Source organism: Podarcis cretensis, assembly GCF_951804945.1.
Source record: "Podarcis cretensis genome assembly, chromosome: 7".
In the NCBI taxonomy this organism is placed as follows: Eukaryota; Metazoa; Chordata; class Lepidosauria; order Squamata; family Lacertidae; genus Podarcis; species Podarcis cretensis.
Genome location: NC_137176.1, coordinates 78,294,887 through 78,322,655, shown reverse-complemented (window position 1 = coordinate 78,322,655; position 27,769 = coordinate 78,294,887). Strand labels below are relative to the sequence as shown.

At 43.4% G+C, this 27,769-nt stretch overlaps 1 protein-coding gene and 1 long non-coding RNA gene across 6 annotated transcripts in view; both read right to left on the bottom strand.

Annotated features, from left to right (window-relative positions):
- The window catches only part of COL14A1 (collagen type XIV alpha 1 chain), a 138,201-nt gene that overhangs the window by 83,918 nt on the left and 26,514 nt on the right, over positions 1–27,769 (bottom strand). For 4 of the 5 annotated variants that reach the window (XM_079984087.1, XM_079984088.1, XM_079984085.1 and 1 more), the window contains exons 5-11: positions 25,517–25,618; positions 8,762–8,917; positions 8,087–8,206; positions 4,277–4,441; positions 3,586–3,747; positions 3,342–3,493; positions 2,150–2,279 (exon numbers count right to left, since the gene is read on the bottom strand). In XM_079984087.1, the coding sequence (XP_079840213.1) occupies positions 2,150–2,279; positions 3,342–3,493; positions 3,586–3,747; positions 4,277–4,441; positions 8,087–8,206; positions 8,762–8,917; positions 25,517–25,618 (987 nt within the window). The remainder of the gene's footprint in view (positions 1–2,149; positions 2,280–3,341; positions 3,494–3,585; positions 3,748–4,276; positions 4,442–8,086; positions 8,207–8,761; positions 8,918–25,516; positions 25,619–27,769) is intronic. The other variant, XM_079984089.1, reaches the window with a different exon arrangement.
- On the bottom strand, positions 14,085–20,799 carry LOC307220615. Its single transcript, XR_013840992.1, has 3 exons — positions 20,137–20,799; positions 18,958–19,305; positions 14,085–14,144 (listed from the first exon to the last, which is right to left on the bottom strand). It is a non-coding gene; the product is annotated as an uncharacterized lncRNA (long non-coding RNA).

Here is a 27,769-nt window from a genome sequence, read left to right as displayed (position 1 = left end):
AAATACCATGCTAGGCACAAGCACCACATAATTACTCCTTCCTGGGTGGTAGCTGAGGGTTGGCGCCAGGTATGGAAGCAGACTTCCATTCCCTTACTCACACAACCTAGAATCAATCAGCAGAGAGGAGTTGGAGTGCAAGCTCTTATCAGGAGGCCTGCTGGTTTGTGTCTGGAGGATTAATCTCACTAGTCAGCAACAAGCAACAAGATAAAAGCTGGCCCCCAAGGACAGGTGTGCTTTTCTTGAGTGAAAGCACAACGAGTCTGTGATCCAGTGCATATTTACTTAGGAGTAAGTCCTAAGAAAAGGGACGCGGGTGGCGCTGTGGGTTAAACCACAGAGCCTAGGACTTGCCGATCAGGTTGGTGGTTCGAATCCCCGCGACGGGGTGAGTTCCCATTGCTCAGTCCCTGCTCCTGCCAACCTAGCAGTTTGAAAGCACCTCAAAGTACAAGTAGATAAATAGGTACCACTCCGGCTGGAAGGTAAACGGCGTTTCAGTGCGCTGCTGTGGTTCGCCAGAAGCGGCTTAGTCATGCTGGCCACATGACCCGGAAGTTGTACACCGGCTCCCTCAGCCAGTAAAGCAAGATGAGCACCTCAACCCCAGAGTCGGTCATGACTGGACCTAATGGTCAGGGGTCACTTTACCTTTAAGTCCTACTGAACTGTATTAGACTTGGCATAGGCCTAGGCTGGTCAAGTGAGGCTTCAGGGTTGATTCTGGCCACTTGTTCTTAGTGCAGAAACCAGAGTGTAGGAACTTGCACTGGCAGAGGAAGAGGAAGAGGAGTGCGGGGGGAGCGCACCGCCCCTGGCAGCACGATCCTGGCAGGGTGCCATCGCAGCTGCCCCCCTCCCACGCTGGGCGCCGTGCCCTCAGGATGTGCACCAGCCCCGCCCCTGCCTGCTCTCTGCCCCCTGGTGCTGGAGCATGAAGCTCCGCCACTGGGAACTCATAATGCAAATGTGGGTTATGGCTAATGTGGATTTAACATTCTCATCGGAAGCCAACTGGAACAAGAAATACTTTAAGCCTCATGCATGGTGAAAAGTCAAACTGAGGCTGGAGCTACAGTACTTGGGGTTCTTTTGACAGCAAGGTAAGCCTGTGGTTAATTTTACATGCACTTTTTACAAGGGGTGGCTCTTAAATGAAACAGACTTCACCTGAAAACAAAGAAGTTACTATGTCAGAGAAAACAGTTCATATGCTAACAATTTTCCCGATGCAGAAGCTTTTAGCTTATTCCCAGAGGGGTCTATCTCATGCAAGTACCACTCTATTTGAAAGTAAGGTGGTCAGATCCCAATGAATGGGCTTTACTGCCTCATTAAGAAAGTAAAGCATTTGCTCTGACATGACAGGTTGCCTCTGATGCTCCCCCGATAACTTTTCTTGAGAGAGCACCCATCGCCTGTTCAAATTTCACATTTTAAAAGCAGCATTATATAGCCTGACCATGGGAGAGGGGCACCTTCACAAGTAAACTTATCTAGAGGAGAATGACAGGGGGAAGGAAACAGCAGCAGCCTGAAAGACATGGAAAGAAGCAAACTTTCAAATCTGATGCAATATCAGACACAGGTTTCAACCTATGTGGGCTTCCCATTGGCCACCGGGAGAACAGGATGTTGCACTAGATGAGCCACTGGCCTGATCTGGCAGGTTCTTCTCATGCTCTTAAACCTGGAGTTACCAAATGTACTAGAAGCATTGCAGAAACCCTGTTCAGGTGTTCTAAATCCTTCATGCAATAAAAGAGAGAGAGAGAGAGAAGCAAGGTACCAGCTTCATCAACCAAATACATTCCTGATTCAAATACATTCCTATCACCCTCCACCAGCTGGAGGGAGATCTTTTGAAGTGGGGAGCCTGTTTTTAAACCCATGGAAGCTCTACATGGATTCCATAACCTGGATTTTCCAAGCAGAGCAGGCTTTCCACTGCAGATGTTTGCCTCTAACTTGTGGAGGGTAGTCGGGAAGGCAACAGGGGAGGGAGGCAGGCAGAGCTAGTGAATTGTCACTGTTCTGTCTCATCACATCAAAGGTTTCGAATGCCTGATTAGGGCCGAAAGAATCCAGCTTCGGCACAGCTCAGAAACAGATATGCACCGACTCTTTGTTCTGTTCCATTACTTACGCGTAGTTTCAGTACCCCGGAGGCCCTCGCTGGCAGAAGTAATGTATATGGCAAAAACAGCGATCTGGTATTCGGTTATAGACATCAGGTTTTTCAGTACTGCCGTTGAATCGCTGCCATGCACAACCACCTGTAGGACGAGACAGACCGAATCAAATCAAGATTTTTTTTTCAAATTCATACCAAATCAGGCTTTCCCCTTTGCCTGGAAATGAGCCTTAACACGAGTCCAGGAGAAAGAGAAGTGACTGGTGAAAGATAGAGAATACCAGTTGATTAGCAGTCACTAATAATTTCCACCTTCCCCCCCCCAAAGAGTCCTCTACTCATGCCCTGCCCAAATTAGAGGCATCCCATAACCCACAAGTGTCCCAGAAAAAAACGGGGCATCCTGTTTTCTCGCGCGAGAGCATGGCAGCCATTTTAGATGCCGAAGTCTTGTGACGTTAACATATGAGAGTGCTGGAGGTGAAATAGTTAAACAAGTTACCCAATCAGAACCCAGGGGGATGGAGTCAGAGGGGCTATAAACCCAGCTCTGGGAGGGGCGAAAGGGGGAGTTCCTTGGGTGGTTGGTTGGAGTGGGAGTGAATTGGGATAGAGTCTGTGGGTAGGTTGTTAGTGTAGAGAAATAAGATGAGTCACGAACAGTTAGGGGCTAGCAAGACAAGTAAATATCTGAGAGGTGGTTTAGTGAGTGAGAGCAGGTAGCGGAAGTTATAGGTCTGGATAGGCACCCCATGACTGTAATTGACCGATACCATTTATGAAACCACACGCTTGTTAAACTGCAATAAATAAACAGAAGTTTATGTTCCAATTTAACCCTGACTGGACTCAGTATTGTACCAGGTAGGGCCTGGGTGGTGGCAGCGAGAAATAAAGTGGTGCCACAGGAATCCATAGATGGTGAAACGTCCGGGGACCCTGTGTGATCGTCACAAATCTCACCCCTAAAAAGCCATGAAGTCTAACAGATTGATTAGGCCAAAAGCAGATAAAATGGGCCTGCTTGTAGGCTTCCTGAAGACACCTTGAGTGGCCACAGGATATTTAATTACATGGAAGGATGTCTTGGCCAACTCCATCAAGGCTATTCTTAGGATTTTTTAAGGTGGCGAATTCCATCTCCCTCTCTTTCTATTGAACACATTGAGATGATTAAGTGCATGAGCACTCATTATACCATTACCTCCTCTGGCTGTCCTCCTCTTGTGGGGTAGTAGACAACTCTGTATTTCTCCACTTTGCCTGGCGCATGAGTCCAACTCACACGGAACCCTCTGGCTGTCACCTCGGATGTGACCAAATCTGTAGGAGCCCCCAGAGTGGCTACCAAAGTTCCTAAGTTTTAGGCAATTAAAAACAATCATTTTAACCGTGTGAAATGGAATACCGGCTACTCGTTGCGCTCTGTCGTAAGTTTCCTCATTTACCTTTGATTTCCTTTTCCTGTTCTTCAACTCTTGAGCACACGGTCTTGGTAAGACCTTCCACAATGGAGTTCATGAAGCTGAAGTCGGCAACATTGTAGACGTGAGTGCTGTCTGGTTCAGAGGCGATTTCCTTCAGTTCATTTTCGTCGGCATTCTTTACACCTAGCATTGGAAGAAACGCCACAAGTTGCAAGCCTCAATTCACATTTGCACTCGGGATTCCCAGCCATCACCCCAAATTCCCATATCTGGTTGGCCACTGAGAGAGTGGAATGCTGAACTAGATGGGTCTTTAAAGGTAAAGGGTAAAGGGACCCCTGACCATTAGGTCCAGTCGTGACCGACTCTGGGGTTGCGGCGCTCATCTCGCTTTATGTGGCCAGCATGACTAAGCCGTTTCTGGCGAACCAGAGCAGCGCACGGAAATGCCGTTTACCTTCCCACCAGAGCGGTACCTATTTATCTACTTGCACTTTGATGTGCTTTCGAACTGCTAGGTTGGCAGGAGCAGGGACCGAGCAACAGGAGCTCACCCCGTCGCGGGGATCCGAACCGCCGACCTTCTGATCGGCAAGTCCTAGGCTCTGTGGTTTAACCCACAGCACCACCCGCGTCCCTTAGATGGGTCTTTAGCCTGTTCCAATGAGAGAAAACACTTTCCAAAGCTAATCAATAAGACAAGAATACACACCAATAGCAAACAATTCAATGCCAGCGTCTTTCAGGTTCTTGGCAGGTGGAATGACATCATCTTGGGATTTCCCATCAGTGATCAATATACCGATTTTGGGGACCCCGGGTCTTGCACCTGCTTCTGGCTTAAAGTTGTTTTCCAAAATAAAAGTTAAGGCAAGCCCTGTGTGAAGAGGAAGAGAGAGGAAAGCCTTACTCAAATTGACCATATATAGAGAGTTAAAAGCTTCTGGCTGATTGTAACATGGATTGATAGCAAATAGTCCAGAATAGCTGGCTCATGTTTCCTCAGTGGGAGCTAATGGTTAATAGATAGCTGGAATTGTCACCGTGTTTAAATGAGATGCTGGAAAAGATGGTACTCTCCCTCTAAGGCAGGGGTGGAAAGATGTTATAGGACTTCAGTTCCTATCAGCCACAGCCAATTATTGGATTGTTGAAAGAAAAAACATTGAATACTTCCAATGCAAAGGCCCAAGTACAACTTCCTGCTCTGCCAGAATGACCAGCAGCTACCTCGCAGTGTAACTTATCTCACATTTATAAGGATAAGGGGTGTGTGGTGGGTTATGCTTGGAGGCATCTGCACAATGTTGTGCGGATGCCTGATTAATGTCTTCAAAAGCAACTACTCTATTCCGAGTAAAAAGCAACTACTCTATTCCCAGTTAAAAATGGAAAGCGTAATGCCTGTGGTCAACAAAAGAGGTTCAAAGACACTCTCAGGACAAATCTAAAAACATGCAGTATAAACACTAACAACTGGGAAACACTGGCCCGTGAGTGCTCCAACTGGAGAACAGCCTTTACCAAAGGTGTCATGGGCTTTGAAGACACTCGAACTCAGGACGAAAGGGAGAACCGTGCCAAGAGGAAGGCACGCTTGGCAAACCCTCACCGTGATCAACTCCTGTCCAGAAACCTATGTCCCCACTGTGGAAGGACGTATGGATCCATAATTGGCCTCCACAGTCACTTACAGACTCACTGTTAAAACCGTGTTCATGGAAGACAATCTAACTCGGCTACAAGTGATTGCCAAAGAAGAAGATGATGCTTGGGGGAATAGCTGGGCACAGATATATATTTTTATGCAGCAATCTGCTGTTAAAGGCAAATGAAGCAGATGATCATTGTTCCATCTAGTTCAATATTGTCAATATTGTCTTCTGCACTGACCAGCAGTGACTCAGAGTTTCAGGCAGGAGCTTTCCAAGTCTCACTTTGAGATGCTGGGGATTAAACCTGGGACCATATGCATACATTCTTATTATTATTGATTTATTGATTTCATTTATGAATTGTTTCCTATGACACATCAGTAAGCAATCTCTCTCATCCTCTCCCCCTCTCCCTCACACACACAGCATAAAAAACAGTTCACACAATGGCATAGTAAAAGGTAAAGTGACCCCTGACTGTTAGGTCCATTCGTGGCTGCTCATCTTGCTTTATTGGCCGAGGGAGCCAGCATACAGCTTCCAGGTCATGTGGCCAGCTTGACTAAGCCGCTTCTGGCGAACCAGAGCAGCGCACAGAAACGCCGTTTACCTTCCCGCCGGAGCGGTACCTATTTATCTACTTGCACTTTGATGTGCTTTCGAACTGCTAGGTTGACAGGAGCAGGGACTGAGCAACGGGAGCTCACCCTGTCACGGGGTTTCGAACCGCCGACCTTCTGATTGGCAAGTCCTAGGCTCTGTGATTTAACCCACAGCGCCACCCGCGTCCATATATAACACAATTAAAGCAAACTGAATTGTATTAAAACAATTTCAGATCCAATACAGAGACTGATTAGCATGCAAAGCACATGCTTCACTACTAACTCCCCAGCAACCTTCCCAAAGACAACTGGCATGTTGAAGAGTGAAAAAATTAATTAAATCAAGGATTTGAGAATGGGATAATTAGAGGAATATGTATCCAAATGCTGCATACTAGGGGGAGGGGGAGCCTGTGGTATGTTATGTCAGTGGGAGCGTGAAGCTGGGATTCCACATGACTAATTGAAGGTCTGAGACTCTTAAGCCTGGTATTGTGAATAATCATTACTCATGGGAAAGACTGGATCTTGTTCAGGGCTGAATCACGGATTGCAGTTACTCAAGGGAAATCCTTTAAGCCTCCTCTTTCAGCTTACTAAGATTCTAAAGCTAACAGGTATTATTCAGTATCCTTTTAGATGGGCTGCAGTCAGCCTGAGCCAAACCAAACCAATCTGGGATGCAACCTGGTGCTCCAAATCTCCTGCAGCATTAGTCTGGACAAAATGCTAAAGTTTAGCAGCTACGCCGTGGTTTGGACTATGCAAGAATCTCAAGCTCAATATTCTCGTCTCTTCCTCTGGCACTTAGCAGAGTGGGGGAATGGAACCTTGTTTAAACTAACCACAGTTTGTAAGTTTTGAGCAGGGAACTGTGGTTTGATTGAACCCCTCATGTTGGCGTGCAACATTTTCTCTTGAGGGTTGAATTCCCTTGAATGTAACCTATCAGGGGCTGCACGTTGGTGGTTTGTGAGAAAGAGCCCAAAGTGGGTAATGTTGGTTTCTGTGTGTTGCCACTGTGCAGTGCTTGGAGTCACAAGACTCTGTTTTGCATTCCAGACGTTCCAGGCTGTTGGAAGTCTCATGGAATACAGGAGACGCATGTGATGTTTACTGGTTTCCCGTTCCTTTGTTTCAGTTGCTCTCTGCTTTCACAGAGAGAGGATGTTTCTTTTCTGTCTGCGTAGTTAGAAATAAAACCTAGCATGTAGCTCATATTTCTCGTCTCTTTCGCTGCTGCTTTGATACTCTGCGTAATGAAGGAACGTGCCTGGAGCCTCATCAAAGGCTCAGGTCGTTAATCACCGTCGGAGGACTCGACTGGAGGATGAGCTTTTCCAGCCCGGTCGTAGCGAAAATTCCGACAGGTCGTGCTAACCCTGTTTTCCTTTGCTTGCTCCCAGTTCAGTGGGCTGCAGGGAATGTCAGAGGTTAGAACCAATTGTCTCGTCGAAAGACGGCTGTTGAACTTTAAGCTGAGGGTCACACAGTGGCGTAGCGTGGGGGGTGCAGGGGGGGGGCCGGCCGCACCGGGCGCAACATCTGGAGGGGCACTCACACTCACAGCTCTCTGCCCCCTGCTAAAATCCACCGGTTAGGGGGCGCAAATTACTTGCCTTGCCCCGGGTGCTGACAACCCACGCTACGCCACTGGGGTCACAAGCTGCCTGTTCCTGGTTTAAGCCATCGTTTAAACTAACCACAGTGGTTTGGATGCAATGATGAACTGTGGTTAGTTTAAACAAGAAAGCAGATGCTTCCAACCTTTTCCTTTGAGGTGAACACAGGCCACTGTGTAGTATGCAAGCCCTACAGGAAAGGGGCCTTTTAACCAACATATTCTGTACAGCTCCCAGCATAATGCTGCTGGCTAAAATTAATAACACATCAATGCAGTAAATTAAGCGGGGAACAACATTTTGTAAGATACACCCTTCAAAATTTAAATAATATAACCAATTTGCTTGAATAGCTGGGTTGATGTTTTCCTTCCCTGCCTCCTTCAATGTAGTGTAGTCTTTATTATTATTATTTTAAACCTAATGACACCATGTAGAATGATTTAGAGTTCGGCGCATGAATTCCTGCACATACTGCCGGCAACCCCCCCCCCCACCTTTCACTAACCTTATAACCAAACTACAGCAATAACACAGACGCATTTTTACTCTCCGTGCAAAAGAATGAATAGGATAACAGATCAAAAGGATAACTGGGGAGCTCTGCACATTACTGAAGCACATAAAACCATACTTGTACCTGTTAAGGTGTTCCCACCCTTATAGGGTAGGTTGCGCACTGCATCCAAGACAGCCTCTTTTGTGCTATAGGCATTCAGATGCCATTCTATGCGTGGGTCGCCGCTGTACTGTGCAAGGCCTGGGGAAGAAAGGAATGCACATCATCCCATAAGAAGAGTTTGGAAGAAGAGTTTGGATTTGATATCCCACTTTATCACTACCCAAAGGAGTCTCAAAGCGGCTAAAATTCTCCTTTCCCTTCCTCCCCGACAACAAACACTCTGTGAGGTGAGTGAGGCTGAGAGACTTCAGAGAAGTGTGACTGGCCCAAGGTCACCCAGCAGCTGCATGTGGAGGAGCGGGGAAGCAAACCCAGTTCACCAGATTACAAGACTACCGCTCTTAACCATATGCATTTGGAGAGGGTTTGTATATGGCAAGGTTTGGGCACAATTGTCTGCGTTCAGATAACTGAAATTTCGTATAATGGAGCATTCCGACAGTGGGACCTGCGTGTATAACGTTCTCACCCATTATTTCAGTGTCAGTTTGAAGGCCACCATATTTTTGCTAATTACCGTACATGCAAATAACAAAAATACAGACAAACTGCAGTTACAAAGAACTAGCAACTCAAGTCACAAGGGGCTGAGTCGTCATCCCCCTACACACAAACTACATTTTGAAATATTACCTATTCTTGTTTTTTCAGATCCCACATTGAAGGCAGCAACCAGGTTCTCCAGGAAAAGACGCACAAGCCGAAAGTTGAATCTGCCGATACTCCAGGAACCATCCACCAAGATCACTATGTCTGCGATGGCTGGAGTTTTGCATTTAAATTGATTTTCTGTCAATTACAAAACAGCAAGCGAAAGAGCTTACTCCATGAAAATTTCCCAAAAGAAGGTTTTTTCCCTCCTCTTTCTCCTCCTTTTTTAAAAAATAAAAATATATATAATACTTCTGTAAACACATAACAGAGTTCTTGACTCCAAGGAAGGCTTGCAGAAATTCTCTGCCTTGTCAATAACTTGCTGGGGAGAAAGCAACAACAATTCATTGTAAGGTCAGCAGCTGCATTTTCGCAGGAACAGCCTTCTTGTTAGTCTAGGTTAATGGCCTTGTTATATTAATGGGCAAGTCTCCTGCAGGTGACAAAGGAATTGCTTTTCTGTTTGACCCAATGACCTTGAAATCCCAGTTTATAATACTGAGCCTCAAGTTAGCTGAGAATGCAAAGACTTTTAACAAATAAAGGTGAGTGGATGGATTTGAAAGGAACAGCAGACGAGAGGGACACCTGCCAGGTGCCTGTGAGGAAAGCAACAGAAGTAAAATCAGAATAAAATACATGCACAGTTGGTCAAATGCAATATAAGAGCAGAGAGTCAGCAACAGCAGTTGAAAGGTCAATACATATGCAGCCCTAGGACACTTAATAAAAATTATTAACACCCTATCTCCAAAATGCAGCACTGTCAACACAGCATTAATATTGCTGGCATTATTTCGAAACCAGTAAAAGCAATCTGATGTGCAGAAGGGCTTTGGAAATGGAGGCAATAGCCACCAGTCTTTATCACAATTTATCTGATTATTTTTTTTAAGTAACAATGATAGATAACAATGGATGACGCAGAAGAGGTAATTGTTAAAAGCATATGTGTTTTATCTGTAAAGTATTAGTTTAACAATGAATGACTTAATCTCGCTTTATTTATGATTTTCTTTTTTCTTTATTAAGATTTAACTGTATCAGTGTATGATACTTATTTATGCTTCCGTTTTTCTTTTTTCTTTTCTTTTCTTCTTTTTTTGTAACCTTTCTTAATTTCTTTTCTCTTTTTCAAGTTTGTAAGTTTTGATTTGTACGTATTTGCAAAAAAACAAGAACAATGCAAGCACATAAAAACTAATGCAAATACACAAACGTGTTGCAGTGAAGATGATTTTGTTATAGACACTTACAGCACACAATAAAGCACAATAACTGGACCAGCTTGCAAGTGTGCAATTGCGGTTAGGGTATACAACAGGGATAATCTGATCCAAGAAAAGCAAACATGATCTCATTTTCACAATTTTAGCAGACGCATGCTGCGATGGAAGAAAAGGGAAGAATTAATCAATACCAGAAGTGTGACTGTAAGACTCAAGTGGAACTCATAGGACGGTTCATGACGCCATTCTAAAGATATTAATTTCAGTAGGGATCAGAGTGGAGTGGAGCTGATGAACAAGGTTTACACCCTAAGCAGCTTTTAAAAATGTGTATATTTTCTTCCATTATTTTTATTGCTCTATCTGTAACATAGGCACTGAAAAATGGTCTCAATGAAACCACTGAAAAACCAGTCAGCAACCTGGTGCACTGATGCAATTCTTAATATAAAGGCAGGTGGGCTATTTGGGTTTATAAAGCTGGTTTACCCCCAAATAGTGAATTTTTCATGCTGAGCTCCACACGGAATTGACATGCTTGTTTCAGTGCAGGATCTCTCTGGTCCTGCTACCCAAATGATGGTTTTACATGGGATATGGGGACCAAGCTAGAGAACAGGTTGTTTTCAGCTCAGATTGTTGAAAACAGGTTGTTTTCAGCTCAGGCCTAACTATGGCACCATCTGTTTCTCAAACTTGGGTCTCTAGCTGTTGTTGGACTACAACTCCCATTATCCCTAGCCAGCAGGACCAGCGGTCAGGGATGATGGGAGTTGTGTTCCAACAACAGCTGGGAACCCAAACACGGATATTCTACACAATACATTTAGAGCAGTGTTATGCCATTAAAACAGTCATGGCTTCTCCCACAGAAACCTGTTAGCTACACTTAACAGTCAATCCCTCTTCCCAGGGAACTCTGGGAATTAAATCTCCAGGTTAGAACAGGTAATGCAGGCTGAGTTTGAGACTCAACCACTTAAGCTGGCAACTTACTGTATCCTAAACTGCGCATCCCAGGGGACCTTGCCATAGGATTGCCCCCAAATCAAATGCATCAAATTGTACTTTAATCAAATTGAATTACCCCATCAGTAAGAAATGGGACCAGGTTGAGCTAAAATACTTGCTTCCACCTATGTATTCCACCTCAAGTAATTAGGAGCAAAATGGTTTAGATCTAATTACTCAGTTTTAAGAGTGCTGTGGATCGAAGCATTAGATGCCTCATGTCCCCATTACACATTTTTAAAGTAGGCTAACTTTGGAGTCCACTCATTCTTAGCTCAAAATTATCTGTTTCTTAAGATAGTTACAATTGGCGTGGTGTGTGAAGCTATTACAATTATGCAGAAGAAATAAATTCAGCTTGGTTATATAAATCATTTTGCAAAATGACAGCAGCCGAGAAAATTTACAACTGCGTTCCTCACAATATTTTATTTCAAAATTATCAGAACAAAGCAAGCCATTATTAAATCCCACAAGATTTATATTAACACCCAAGCATTAGTGACTTTGTTCCATATCATATTGCGCTTCCACAGAAGTCTGGAACGTCTATAATTCTTCGCAGTTGCAATGAACTTGCTCAAAGCTTCTATTCATAAAACTTTTGCTACTTCCGCACACCCACTAAATTTATATATTTACCGCCCTATATCTTTACTTAATGTGGATTACAAAATTTTTGCAGACATTTTGGCAAAAAGATTGAAAAGAGTGTTAGCAGAAGAGATTCATAAGGACCAAACAGGCTTTCTCCCAGGTAGACATATGTCAGACAATGTGAGAAACATTATAGACATTTTGGAGCTGCTGGACGTTGATATTAACAGGAAAGCAGTTTTGATTTTTGTGGACGCGGAGAAAGCCTTTGACAACATTTGTTGGACCTTTATGAAAAAGAATCTCCAAGGGATGGGGGTAGGCCAAGGTTTTGAAAACGGTATAGGTGCAATATATTCTCAACAAAAGGCCAAATTAATTGTAAATAACGTGGTAACAGAAGAAATACCTATAGAAAAAGGTACACGACAGGGTTGCCCAATATCCCCTTTGCTTTTTATATCAGTCCTGGAGGTTTTGTTAAACATGATCAGAAAGGACCAGTTGGTTAAAGGAGTTCAGGTCGGAGTTAGACATTACAAATTAAGAGCATTTGCAGACGATCTGGTATTGACTTTGCAACAGCCAGACACTAGCACTAAAAGAGTATTAGAACTAATTGATATATTTGGTCGAGTAGCAGGTTTTAAATTGAATAGACAAAAAACGAAAGTGTTGGAAAAAAATTTAACAATGGAAGAAAGAGAGAGTTTTCAGAATGAAACAGGCTTGGAAATAACAAAAAGGGTAAAATACCTGGGGGTAAACTTAACATCCAAGAATGTGAACTTATTTAAGGATAATTATGAAAAATGTTGGTCAGAAGTTAAAAAGGATCTGGAAATATGGTCAAGGTTGAAACTTTCCTTGTTAGGCCGAATTGCTACTATTAAGATGAATGTATTGCCTAGAATGCTGTTCTTATTCCAGACGTTGCAGATTGTGGACAAGATGGACTGTTTCAAGAAGTGGCAGAAAGACATATCAAAATTTGTCTGGCAGGGCAAAAAGCCCAGAATTAAATTTAAGATCTTAACTGATGCAAAGGATAGAGGGGGGTTTGCCCTGCCGGACTTAAGACTTTATTATGAATCAGCAGCTTTCTGCTGGTTGAAACACTGGCTACTTCTTGAGAACACTGACATTTTGGATCTGGAAGGGTACGACAATAGTTTTGGTTGGCATGCATACTTATGGTACGACAAGGTAAAGGTGTATAAAAGCTTTAAAAACCATATTGTAAGGAAAGCATTGTATAACGTTTGGATTAGATACAAAGATTTGTTGGAAAGTAAAACCCCTAGGTGGGTGTCACCAATGGAAGCTAGGGAAGTAAAAAAACTTAATATGGATTCTAAATGGCCAAAATATCATGAGATTTTAGAATATGATGGCGAAAGGGTGAAACTTCAGAGTTATGAGAAACTAAAGCCTAAGGTTCGAGACTGGTTGCATTACCATCAGATAAATGAGACGTTTAAACAGGACAGGAAAATAGGATTTCAGAAAGAGAAGTCAAAATTAGAAACAGAACTGTTGGAATCCAATACCAAGAACTTATCAAAAATGTACAACTTGCTGTTAAAATGGAATACACAGGATGAAATGGTGAAATCAGCTATGATTAAATGGGCACAAGATATCGGTCATGATATTATGTTTGCTGACTGGGAACAGTTATGGACCACCGGTATTAAATTTACTGCATGTAATGCCTTAAAAGAAAATATTATGAAAATGATCTACCGATGGTACATGACCCCAGTCAAGCTTGCAAAAATATATCATTTGCCTAATAATAAGTGTTGGAAATGTAATGAGACTGAAGGCACTTTCTACCACCTTTGGTGGACCTGCCCAAAGGTTAAAGCTTTCTGGGAAATGATCTATAATGAAATTAAGAAGGTCCTTAAGTGGACTTTTCCTAAGAAACCAGAGGCTTTCCTCTTGGGCATGGTGGGCCAAATGGTGCCAAGGAAGGATAGGATTTTCTTTATGTATGCCACTACAGCAGCAAGAATTCTACTGGCAAAGTATTGGAAGACGCAAGAACTACCTACTCTGGAAGAATGGCAAACAAAGGTGATCGACTTTATGGGACTGGCCGAGATGACGGGCAGAATCCGGGACCAGGGGAAAGAGACAATGGAAGAGGACTGGAAGAAATTCAAAATATATCTTAAAAATAATTGTAAAATTGAGGAATGTTAAGATGTCAGGGGGTAAGAAGTAAAGAATTGCAGCAGTAAATAAAAAACTTAAGAAATTTTTGATGAAAGGGAATTAAGACAATGGACCTAAGGGTTGCTAAAGAATTATTAAATAAGGATGCAGGGTTGGGGAGGTATGGGGAAGTCAAAGAAAAAAGGGCATGAACCGATGAGCTTGAAGTTATACTGTTTTATATTGTTCTTTATTATTTGTGTGGAAAATTAATAAAAATTATTATAAAAAAAAAAAAAAAATTATATATTTGATTTTCTCCTAGCACTTCACTTGAACTTATCGTCAGGTGTTGAGAGATCCTAAAATGGAATGACAATAGTGAGGTATTAAAAACTGCAGATTTATATACAATCACTGTGCTAACGAAACAACAGAGAAAAGATCTTCATCAGAAGCATTTGTTTTTATTTGTTTAAACACCTCAAAAAATGCACTTTCTGACATTTTAAAGTCAATCCCATTTAAGCCATGTAAAATCTTTTTTTAAAAATTCATTATCAAACAGTAAAGTGGTAGCACAGCAATCACAAACTGGTGGTTTGCACAAACAAAATTCTGGCACATGGAGCTACTCAGTTGGAATGTGTCAAATGAATAACACAAGCTGACCCACAAAGAGGTTGGTATCAATACTGCACACATGACCTCATGGCATGCTATCTACAGCATGTTCTACCTGGAGCTCTTGACACAAGTGACTGCTTGGGTGCACTAGTCCCCTGTTATTGCATTCCTACCTGGAAACCTTTCTAATAAGAGATAGCAGGGATTGCACCTGCAACCTCCTTGACAGGAGCGAGCCAGCAGTAAATCACACTGAGCAAGTTCAAATTAACTCTTTATTAGCAAAAACAGGATCTGCACAAGAGTGTCGGGCCTAATGAGCAAAGCAACTCATCTCCAGTAGGTCTTGCCCCCATGAAGCAGTTGCTGAGACTGAAGGTTCCTGCTTCCCAGCAGTCGTCTAAGTCCCCTCCTCTCCAGGGTTTTCCCCAAGCAATCAGAGATTGCGCCTGCACAAAGCAAACTTCTCCTCTGCCCTTTTCAAGCCTCTTCTGGTACTGGGAGACAAAGGGGAGGGGAGCTTGTTGCAGCAGGAGGGGCAGACACCCCTGACTCTTCACCATCCTGATCCATCTCTGCCTCTTGGCCTCCCTCATCCCCTGCTTCAGCTTCTGCCTCTGATTCTGGACTTCTCTCTGCCACAGACTCTCCCCGCTCACTAAGCCCTGTTACCTCTTCAGCTTCCGACACCTCCTTCTCCCAGTCTTCTCCCTCTGACCACTCACTGTCGTCCCACCACCAATCCCAGGGCTCTGAGCCTTCTTCCCTTGGGGGAAACCCAGCTGGTTCCTCCCACCATTCCTCTGTGCCCAACCAGTCCATGACACTCCTACAGATAACCAGGGCTTTTTTTCCCCAGCCAGAACCCATTGGAACTCAGTTCCAGCACCTTTCAGGTGGCCACCATTGCCAGTATAAGAGAACAAGGGAGGTGTTCACGCTGTTTCAGCACCTCTCTTCCTAGAAAAACAGCAATGCAGATAACACAGCTACTTTGGTCACTGGTCCCAAACATTTACATCTGACACTCTAATGCAAGGGTAAGGAACCTCCAGATGTTGTTGCAACTATAGCTCCCATAATCTTTCCCACAATACCATTATGACCATAGACCATGCTGGCTGTGGTTGATGGGACTCGGAGTCCCACAACATCTGGAGGACCCCAAGCATTTCCATCCCTGCTCTACTGGATGATGTCTTCATACTATGCCCATCTGCACTGTGGTGTGTGTTAATAAATACTTTAAATGCTGGTCAGGGTATGACCAACCACAAAGATAGCGTCTTGCTAAATAAGTGATTTCTAGAGAAAGATGAGCAGGGCAATAATTGTTTTCTCTTTGTTGGCATGTAGATAAGAGAAGGTTCCACTGTAAGATTTATGGTCTGGTTTTACTAATCATTCATTGATTGGTGCAATTGGCTGTTATTCAGTACCAAGCGCTGAATAGCTATCAACACAGTTTCCAAAAAGGAGGTATACAGTCCAGAGCAAAGTGTTGCTTCCCCCTCTTTGAAATTTATGGGTAATGCTTCGCCTAAAGATAGATGAAAAGAATCCCAAATAATTTTTTGTAAAATGAAATCAAAAATATATTTAGACTGAACTGATGCACGGTTGTTAACAATCAGAGTAGCAAAGAGGCCATTAATCCACTGAAGATTTTTCTGAGGCTGTGGAGCTTCTACGTCCAACTACTTTTCTTAGGCTGGATTCCAACTCAAACTTGGGTCTTCAAAGCCCTTCATATTTCTTCTTCTTTTCAAGTTGGTGACAGGAGGCCATCTATTTATAACACAGAAGGACAGGGCAGGAGGGTAGGTGCTTGAACTGTCTGCATAACAGCCAATGAAATTCACTTGGGAGAAGAAGGACACAGCGCAACACAACTTTAATGCATTTCGCCTCACCTCAAAATCCTGGACAAAGAGGTACATTTTCACCTGGCTGCAAAATGAAAATAACGTTGAAGCATGACAGCTAAACAGAGCCTCCAGACTGAGCCAAGTTTTGTCTGAATTCAGGGCACTGTGGGCAAGGGCTATTGCTTCCATGTGGGGTTCTCAGAAGCAAGTTGGTTGGAAAAAGCATATGCGGCTAGGCAAATATTTAGTCTGATCCAGGAAAGCTCTTCTTCTGGACGGGTTATTTCCCTCTGCATGCTCCTGGGCTGTGCCACTGCTTTTCCATGAGGGGGCTCAGTCAAGACTAGAAGAGGAAGGAAGCTAGAAATGACTGGCCTACATCAGAAGATGTCATCATGGACTGGTTGGACGTAGAGGAATCATGGGAGGGACCAGCTGGGGAACCACCAAGGGAAGAAGGCTCAGAGTGGTGGTGGGAGAATGATGAGTGGTCAGAGGGAGAAGAGGAGGTGTCAGAAGATGAAGAGGTAACAGAACTTGGTGAGCGGGGATAGTCTGTGGCAGAGAGCAGTCAAGAAACAGAGGCAGAAGCTGAAGCAGGCAAGTGGAATGAGGGAGGCCATTTTAGGAGAAATGTGAACTAAAATACTATTTTTTGCAATGATTTTTTTTCAGAAATGCAGCAAACTGAGCTGAAGACTAGAAAAAATGGGAAGCAGAAAACCCCTGAAATTGCCAGATTTGTTCATCCCTCGTACTAGGTTACTTGTATCTTGTGCTTTTAATTGCACTTTACCATAAATCACCCCGAGCCATGATAAATTCCCGCTGCACCAATCTGAGCTCGTTGTTTTGTGGGCTGTATTTCAACTGAATATGTGAGATGTCTCTTTTGGCAATAATCTAAAGCAAAAACCTCCTCGGAACAAAAGCCACATCTGCCTCTTGCAAGCAGTGCAGCTTGTGCGATGTTGTTTTTAATTAATGCTTCTCTTTCCCAGTTTTCTTATAAACGGCTGTGAATGTTTAACTAAAAGTTTAAACTGTAAGCTTACGGAAAGTTGCCAACACTAACTTTTCACAACCCTCGAACAACAACTGACAATCCTGAATTGATTTAAAGATCCAATAGGGAGTTTTGTTTGTTTCTAACATTAGGACTGCAAAATCAGTTTAAAAAAAAATCAACTTGATCAGAATTGAAATAAGATTAATCACCTTAATCCAGGTATTCCCTAAGTATTTGACTACAAGTCTTATCAGCCCCCAGTCAACACTTCTATGTGAGGTGTGATAGGAAATCTGCCCCGAGGTGCACAGAAAAATGGTACAAAATGGACAGGGGTTGTAGAATTGTAGAACTGTAACATTGGAGGGGACTCCAAGGGCCATCTAGTCCAACCCACTGAAATAATAAATATGTTCCTTTCCTCCAGTGGGGCATAATCACAGTTTTACCAACGAAAACAAATAGCAGCCTTAGGGGTGGGTGCTTTTCAGTGGGAAAATGATAAGGCAGAGGATTAATTCCCCTTTCCTCGTGTCCTGCAGTCCTGAACCAGAGTCATTTCTGGAACATATTTACATTACATTTGAAAGACAACTGTAAGCAATTAACACCACTAGCAGGGTTAGCAGAAGATCTGTAAGATGAAACTGCTACCTATTCAGGTTGAATAATATAATATTTTAGGTAACGATATAACAAGGATGGGAAACGAAGTGAAATGCAAAGATGTAAAATTTAATTTTGTAAACCATCAGACGGGAGGGAGGGAAGTCGCTAGGCTCAGTTGAACCAAAGAGATAAAATAAGAGGATATGGTGTTAAGTTTCTGTGCGCTGCTCTGGTTCACCAGAAGTGGCTTAGTCATGCTGGCCACATGACCTGGAAGCTGTCTATAGACAAATGCCGGCTCCCTCGACCTACAGAACGAGATGAGCGTGCAACCCCACAGTTGTCCACAACTGGACCAAGACCTAACAGTCAGTTGTACCTTTACCTTTTAATGTGATTATATGTAAAACCAATAAAAAACATTTAAAAAAGAACCACAGTCACTTCCTGCCTCCCCCATTTTTTATCACTGCAAAAAAAAAAAGTTTCAGTTTTGCAAAAAAACAGAAACAAAAAACAAAAACAGTTGCAGAATATCCACATCACACCTGGTTTGGTTTTTGACGGAGGCAGCAGCAATGTAGAGCGGCACAGACTAGCACATGCTCACTGCGTTTGTGCCTGCATCCTAACACAGCACAGCACAGCACATTCTGCTTGCTAATGTAGTTTCCAGGGTTGAATAATGTTGGCTGGGAAAAGATGGGGGGGGGGGGAATCAGAGGCATGCAATTCTGGGCTGCAGCTGCTGATTAGACAGCAGCCACCAGCAAACCTTTACAAAAAAAAAAAAAAAGCGTTTCTGAGCAGAAGCAGATTGAATGCCATGAGCCCTTGGAATTTTACCAGAAGTCTTCCTCGAGGTCCACATTCTTCTCTCCCTCCAGTTTTTACTAATGACTCTCACAGGGGTCTGCACAAGGATAACTCCTATTTTATACTTTTAACCCTTTGCGGCCACACACACACACACACACACACCCCAAGTGTGATTTTCGTGGCTCTGATTCCAGGAGGATATTCTGAGCCTGCCCCAGGCATAGAACTGTTGACAGCACTGACCTTAGCTGTACTTCCCTCCTCCTCCAAAGTTCAGCACCCAGAGGGCAGGCAGGTGGTGGCAAAACTACGGCAGATATTTCTGCCTGAAAAAAATTCACACTTTATCATGCTATGCTAGTAATGTAAACTTATAATAATATATTCACTCGTCTACGAGACAGAGAGATACTAATAGTGCATTAACCTGCTTCACTCGTGCTGATACTGTACTGTTACTTTTCACACACACATTTTCTCTCAATCCATCTGACAGTTGAAGTAGTTATGGGCACTTCGTGACATGCAAACAACAAATTAATTAAGCCTGACAACATTCTTTGGAGAGAAGTATTATCATGTTGTCAGGGGCTCAGGAGCAGAGGCACAGGGAAGAGAGGAGATGGAGAGCGAAGGGGAAGAATCCGAGGGGAGCGTAGGAAAAGAGGACAGTGGACCGAGGGATTCCATGAGCCTCTCCAGCGAATCGGAAGATTCACAGAAGGGGGCGCCAGTGGCCAGGGGTAGGGGGTTCCCAAGGGGAACGCCCCAGGAGCAAGGGGGCAGCAGGGACTCCCAGAACAGTAGCTGGAAATCAGGACCAGCTTCCCCACCAGAGCAGAGTGGGGGGGAAGAGTCCCAAGGATCGGGGCCAGTGCATTCCCCACCAGGGAGAGAAGATAAGGCAGGGCTGACCACGTCTCCATCAGAAAGTCGGACAACGGAGGAGAGGTCAGATCCGGCCAGTGTCCCGGAAGAGGGAAGCAGTGACCGAAGTAGTGTAACGGTTAGGAGAAAGGTCACTGGGTTGGCGCGAGAGGCAAGTTCAAATGTACAGGAGCGCGGGACAGCAGAGAATGAGGATTGGGAACCGGGTCCTAAAGCCCGCCGGAGGGAGGGGGAGGAGCTAAGCGACTCAGCGTCGGAAGAGTCCAGAAAGGGCAATGCCCCAGCGGGCAGGAGGACCCAGAAGAGGAGAGAGCAGCGTAAAAGGTGGAGCAGGGCTAGGATCTTAAACTGGTGTCATAGGGGAGGAGACTCAGACGGGACTTCGCCGATCTAGGGTTTAAGACGTAGGGCTGCACGCTGTGGCTTTGAAATGGAAACTGAACTTCAATAAAGACTTTTGTACATTACTACAGCCTAGCGTTGGTCCTCTGTGAGCTGGGACCTAGAGGCAGCTCTGACACATGTGCTTTAAACGCAAGGGTGAATGGACATATCAAGTCCAGCCTAAAAGCTGGCAACTTAAATTAGATGTTTAGTGTATGTGAAGGATGTCTTAAGATATATATTGTGTTTTCTTTTCTTTACTTATACAATTTGGCCAGGGGGACTCTGTGCACCCAGAAAAAACACACATTGCAAGCTACATATTGGGACATATTTGTGACACAGAATGAGTCGAGAGTTCAAAAAGTGTACATATACAGAGATAATGGCTCAAGGATACAACAATGCAAAGTTAGTGGTTTATTTTCTGTATACTACAGAAGTGTACCAAATAACACACAGCTTGATAAAAATCTTCTCATACTAATATATGCTATTCTAACGATCAAGAAAGGGTTGCACATTTTGTTCTCAATATTATCAGAGCATTTACTTTCCTCTGGGATTAGGGCATATGTTACCTGATTGCATATGTTTGTGCGCACATGCTTAGATTAAACCTGAGGGATAACTTAAATTCCTTTTAGTTTAAATGGAAACCCCAACAAGTAAGCAAGATTGTCTTTTGCGGCTCTGTCATTCTGCAATCTTCCTGAGGGCACTTATACCCTTGCCAATCGGGTGAAAAGGTTTCACTATAGTTTAATGTTTTAAGGGGAGGAGTTGCTATCCTTTCAATGAGTACCTTAGCATTAAGTGCACAGGCGGACTAAAGGTAAAGGTAAAGGGACCCCAGACCATTAGGTCCAGTCGTGGCCGACTCTGGGGTTGCGGCGCTCATCTCGCTTTATTGGCCGAGGGAGCTGGCGTACAGCTTCCGGGTCATGTGGCCAACATGACTAAGCTGCTTCTGGCGAACCAGAGCAGCACACGGAAATGCTGTTTACCTCAGACTAAAAAAAATCAACATACAGTAGTACCTCGTGTTATGTACTGTCCCCCTTACAAATGCTGAGGGTTACCTGCTCTGCTAACCTGGAAGTAGATGCCCCTTGTTGGGACCTTTGCCCCGGGATGTGAGCGGAAGTCGCACTCCAGCACCGCGGCAGCAGAGGGAGGCACCGTTAGCGAAAGCGCACCTCATGTTACCAGCGGTTTCCTGTTACGAACGGACATCCAGAACAGATTAAGTACGTAACACGAGGTACCACTGTACTGCTTCTAAAAGTGGGCCTCTGGCTCCTTCCTGGAAGCCTACATGCAGTTTAGGAATGCAACAGTCCAAACGATGTGTTAGGCTTAATGGACAGTGGTACCTTGGTTCTTGAACTTAATCCGTTCTGGAAATCCATTTGACTCCTGAAACCGTTCAAAAACCAAGGCGTGGCTTGCGATTGACTGCAGGACTTCACTCAAGCAGAAGCTGCGTCGGACATTCGGCTTCCGAAAAACATTCAAAATCGGAACACTTACTTCCAGGTTTTTGGCATTCGGGAGCCAATTTGTTTGGCAACCAAACTGTTCAAGAACTAAGGTTTGACTGCACTACATTCAGCTATATCTCTGGTATTTCTTTAATCAATTACAAATGTGTGTGTGTGTGTGTACACAATACACACAGAGAAAAGTTGTTACTGGAATGGCTGCACAAAGGGACTCTGTCTCTAGCTAGAATCCCAATAAAATATTTCCCCTCCCCTTCAGGGAGGAAAGCTCATGTTGGCATAGATGGGAGCTTCTTTCTAAAACTAACTGTGTAAAGGAGTGGAGGGAGGGTTGCTAAGGTGTTTGTTGCTTGGGAGGGCAGAGTATAAATAATAAAATATTATTATTACTATTCTGTCAAAAATGATCTCAAGGCACAATTCAATCAAAGCAGCAGGTTTAGCATCAGACTTTTCCTTTTCCTAGATGGGCTCCCTTCCCAGCTGGGCAAGCCCCTTCTGCCCCTTACTTCCCTCTAGGGCACATTCAGAAACTGCCTTTTTGACCATTAAATCCACCATTGGTTTCATTCACTCAATCCGGCGGAGCCTATCTTCACATGCAGGTGAGGTCCCCAACTCACCAAAGGACCAGACATATGAATAAACATGTGAGAATACTTTCACACTGCAAATGTTGGGTGTGCCTGTCCCTAGTCTCTGTTCCAGCGATGGCAAACCTGAAGCCTTCAAGATACCGTTGAAATCCAACAACAGCAGAGCAACATCTGGAAGACCACAGGGTCCCCATCGCTGTTCTCCATCACACTGCTTTTTCCACAGCTTGTGTGTGGAAAAGAAACAGCCATAAATACACTGACATGTGTTGATTTCTTTTCCATACAGAGAAGTCTATTTTGTGCCTGCATCATAGTATCAGGGGCAAGTCCTTTAAACAGAATTATTATCCCTTGGCCTAAAGAATATAACTAAGTCTCGCACTGATAGTCAAGTCGTCCCCCCCCCCCAAAAAAAAACCATATTTATATGTCTTTTTTTAAAAAAATTGGAACTTGTACAACTTCTAAATGAAAGTGATGCTCTAAATGAAAGAGCCCCTGCGGCTGTCTGCCAAGAAGTCTTGTTCCACCGAAATAACTGGAGCAACGTAGTTGGAGAACCATGACAAGACAACCAGACACAAGGCAACACAAAAGGCTTTTTTGGAGAGGCACCAAAGGCATTTAAGAGTTTCATGCCACGTGTACTCAGGAACGGTGAGAGCAGAAAGAACCCACTGTCCCTTTCATCTTGCACAGAAAAGATTTTTCAACGCAGGGAAGCTCAGGAAAGCGACCAAAGGAATCACTCTCTTGTTTGAAGAGAGCAAAATGACTTGAGTGGATTAATGAGCCATTGAGCTTAAAACTCTGCAAGCGTGAAGAGAAGCTAAGTGCCTGGCCAGGGAAAGTTGAGGATAGAAACCAGAAGAACAGAGACGCTTTTGATGACTGAACACTCTATAAACCGTGGTTACATTTCCAGGGAGCTCCCATCAGTCATTAGTAAAGAAACCATTTGCCTTTCCGGACATCAGAACTGGGCTCACCTGTCCAGGTCAACGTTCATCATTAGCTTTCCAATAGCAGCTACAAAAAAAGGCCTCTGAGCTTTCTAAGGCTGAACAATTATGTAACCTATTCTGCATTTCATGTTTTCATTCATAAATCAACCAGGCTACACTCATTCTGAAGGGTGGCGTATACTCTGGTTTCTCTTTAGCTCGTATAAATCTTTCACCTTTTACATTCCAAATAATGACTAAATAAAGGTGATTGCTTTCCTCCCTTTGGCCCCAGCATGTAGTATTCATTCAAAGTGATACCAACTCTGTAAAAGGGAGGTTTCACTTTGCCATTATAGCATGTTGCCACTGACGGATCAATTCGCCATGAATCTGTGTAACCCTGCTCCTAGAGAGCAGTGCTATGCATGTATACTTGAAAGCACCATTCCACTGGGGTCAATGGAGCTTACTGCCAAGTAAGCGTGCTTCGGACTAGTCCAATGGAGCAATCCAAACTACAGGAAGCCAGCCTGATATACGCTGAGCTAAACTATACCAGTGTGTTGGTGTTGTCGTTTAGTCATTTAGTCGTGTCCGACTCTTCGTGACCCCATGGACCAGAGCACGCCAGGCACTTCTGTCTTCCACTGCCTCCCAAAGTTTGGTCAAACTCATGCTGATAGCTTCGAGAACACTGTCCAACCATCTCGTCCTCTGTCATCCCCTTCTCCTTGTGCCCTCTATCTTTCCCAACACCAGGGGCTTTTCCAGGGAGTCTTCGGACTTCTCACGAGGTGGCCAAAGTATTGGAGCCTCAGCTTCAGGATCTGTCCTTCCAGTGAGCACTCAGGGCTGATTTCCTTAAGAATGGAGAGGTTTGATCTTCTTGCAGTCCATGGGACTCTCAAGAGTCTCCTCCAGCACCATAATTCAAAAGCATCAATTCTTCGGCGATCAGCCTTCGTTATGGCCCAGCTCTCACTTCCATACATCACTACCGGGAAAGCCATAGCTTTAACTATACAGACCTTTGTTGGCAAGGTGATGCCAGTGTAACTCACCTGTATTCAAAACTCAGTTCAGGAGCAGAGCTACTTCCAGCTGAGCCAACATTATTATTATTATTATTATTATTATTATTATTATTATTATTTGTATACCGGTCTTCATCCCAAGATCACAGGGTCATTCACAACATAGAAATACAAAATGAGAACAAATAATACATTATAAAGCAAAATCTATTCCCCTCCCAGAAACACAAAGGTCATATATTGGTTAATCAGCCAAAGGCCTGAATATAGAGGAATGTTTTCACCTGGTGCCTAAAGATATGTCATGAAATCCCAGTATCTATGGCTGAGACAGCTCAGTCAACCTATTCCAAAATCAGCTCATCCCTGGGGATCTTCAGTTTGGATTACTTCCTGAATCCATCTAAAATAATGGACGACGGACATATCTCTAGGTAGTGAATTCTTAGTAAGTCTCTGGCATGGATTCTGGACACATCTCTCTATGTATTCTTTCTGCATTTAAGATACTTACTTGACACTTTAGTATGACCAATACTGCTCAAAAGCAAAGTATTTTTTACTGGTAACCCCAAAATAAGCCAGACTCTCTCCAGGATGGAATAAAAGAGATAAGGACAAAATTTCCCCCACAAGCATACAAACCTGAAAAGACAGAGGATTTCAGAAGTCTTGAGGTTGGAAATCTTAGGCTCTTGCGTGTGCTTAATCTTTGCAAATTACTGGTAATGGGGTCTAATTACTTTGGAATGCTATTTTTTAAAAAGGTGTTTTGAATTCTATAATAGCATGAAAAAATACCTGATTTGCTCCCAGAAGCTATTTAAGCACAAAGCATGTCTCATTATAAACGTACTCTACACTGGCACACAAAGATACCATTACCCTTGGCAAACCTAGTTTGTTAATCAGAAAATGACATCATTCTCACAACAAAAGTGCTCCCTTGCTCAAGGCTTATGTGGACTGGCATGGGGTTAAGCTTGCTGTTTTCCAAGGACACATTCCTGTTGGTTTTTATCTTAATGGACAACTCAACATCCTAACCTTACTTGGCCAAGTCTATGGATGGGGAAGGATTTTGGTTCTTTCCACAATTTGAAGGAAACTTCCCAACTCCACATCTGGTGGACCATGCTCAGATTGGAATGTAGACTTGCAGAACAGCTCTACTTTTACAAACACCACTCCTAAATTTGCTGCTTTAACAGGTGTGCAGAGCACTGAAACTGAACCAAAATACAATATCGTTACTGATGTGTAGCATTTTGTTCTCATAATAATTAACGATGTATTTAAGAAGTCGCCGACGTGAGTAATGGTTGAGAAAGAACAAAACGAAATGTTGACTTGCAACAATACCCACCGTGTATATTACTATGTGGCCTGTTTTAGAAAACACAGAAAACATTGCCATGTTACATTCCTTCCCCACAAACTCTGACCTTCTACTTCTGGAAGTTGTGTACTTTCAATATCCTTCGTTGGGGTGGCAGGCTTCACCTTGGGTTTTCCTGAGGTCTCCTTCTTCTTCTCAATATCTTTAACTGCAAAGGTGGACAGAGTTAAAACAGGGACACCCAAGCATAACAAACCCTGCATCCCAGTGATTAAATGGGCTTCTTTAGATGACATTACCATGTTGTGCTACATGAGGCAGTCTGCGTTCCATTTCTCCCATGCTCTAATTTAGAATTCTGTTGTCGCCAACATATGCCTATTACATATATTAAAATGTTTAGACTCCTTTTTGGGTCCATAGTAAAGGTAAAGGGACCCCTGACCACTTGGTCCAGTCGTGGCCGACTCTGGGGTTGCGGCGCTCATCTCGCTTTATTGGCCAAGGGAGCCGGCATACAGCTTCTGGGTCATGTGTCCAGCATGACTAAGCCGCTTCTGGTGAACCAGAGCAGCGCACGGGAACGGTACCTATTTATCTACTTGCTTTTGAACTGCTAGGTTGGCAGGAGGAGGGACCGAGCCACGGGAGCTCACCCCGTTGCGGGGATTCAAACCACCGACCTTCTGATCAGCAAGTCCTAGGCTCTGTGGTTTAACCCATAGTGCCACCCGCGTCTAAACCCTAAAAGGCTTTATAAACCTAAACCAACCCCTTAACTATTGGCTAATAGTGAATACAGTGTTAATGAAAGTCTTGCCTTTTTTCCAAGCTGTAATGAAGAAAAATGGTTCTTGGCATTTCTGCCGAACTATTTTAATGTTACCCTTTTCTGTTCTTCATTAGACTAGAAACAACCCTTTCAGATGCTTCTTATATCTCTGAATTCTTTTAAAGAAAAAACCAACACCCATTGTCGTCAGTCTCCCCTGAATCCTCTCCAGTTTGTACAGTCTTCCTAAAATGTGGAAAACTACCGGTAAATATAGTCTTACTGCAGCAAGACCATGCCTCTATTATAACCGACTTAATAAAAGCCATCTATTAAAAGCATTTGTTGGGGAGGAGGTGGCTGCATCTTATTAAAAAATCATGTTCTGCTCATGGCGCTCTTTCAGTCATGCTACTGATCTGTCAGTTATACATTTCCCCTTTTATATTTTTCATCCTTCCTTTGGGCCTTTTCACATATTATGGCTTGCTAGCGAAAAGACACTCTTAAAGGCATCACAACCAAACCTTGGGTACAAAGTGAGGATATACACAATACACTTAATTTGCAAACACAAGTTTGTAAAACTCCAGTTTGTTCACACATTATTTTATTCTCTTGTTTCTTAGGCTGCTTTAAATATGCATTTAGTAATGTTTTCTTTTGAAATGTTTAAGGTAGCAAAAATTGTTAACTTTGCTGCATTTGATATGTATTCCGTAGCTTTGTAATGTTTTATTTGGAAATCTTTTAGTTTCCTGTTAGTTCTGTTGCTTTGAATGTATGCTTTCTTCAGTAAAGGTTTTATTCTGGATTGTTTTCTTTCAGTGTTTTAATGCAGCTTGTAAACTGCTTTGAGATTTTGTTCTTAAAAAATATAAAGCAGTATAGAAATGAAATGGAAAAGAATAGTAACAATAATATTATGTGAATCAGCCGCTAAAATAAGGATGAATCTCAGTGGTCTTAAGAAATATTAGCTATCTACTACATTTCTCAGAGAGTTGCTGCTTGTCTCTTGAAGCAAAAGCAGTCACAGGGCACCTTAAAGACTAACAAATTATTAAGTTTTTGTGGACTGCAGTCTACTTTAACAGATGTATGACCTGTTATCCTGATTTTCAAGTATATCTACTCTTGGGGTGGGGGTTGGTGGGGAAATTATTTTATTTTTTAGATTTATATACTGCAATTCATCAAAAGATATTGGGGCGTTTCACAAGGTACAGTAGTGCCTCGCAAGACGAAATTAATCCGTTCCGTGAGGCTCTTCGTAAGCGGATCAGCTGATAAGCGGCTTAGCGGTTAGGAAAAGGGGGAAAAAGGGGGAGAAAACCCGCAGGAACTTGCAAGACATTTTGTCTTGCGAAGCAAGCCCATAGGGAAATTCGTTTTGCGAAGCGCCTCCAAAACGGAAAACCCTTTCGTCTAGCGGGTTTTCCGTCTTGCGAGGCGTTCGTCTTGCGGGGCACCACTGTAATGCATTCTTCATCGTGCTGCATGTGTTAATTGGCTTACCGATGTTGGTGCACCTGTGTTGTCGACACAATTGTGTTTATTTATTTTTTGTGAATTACCACTGTTAAT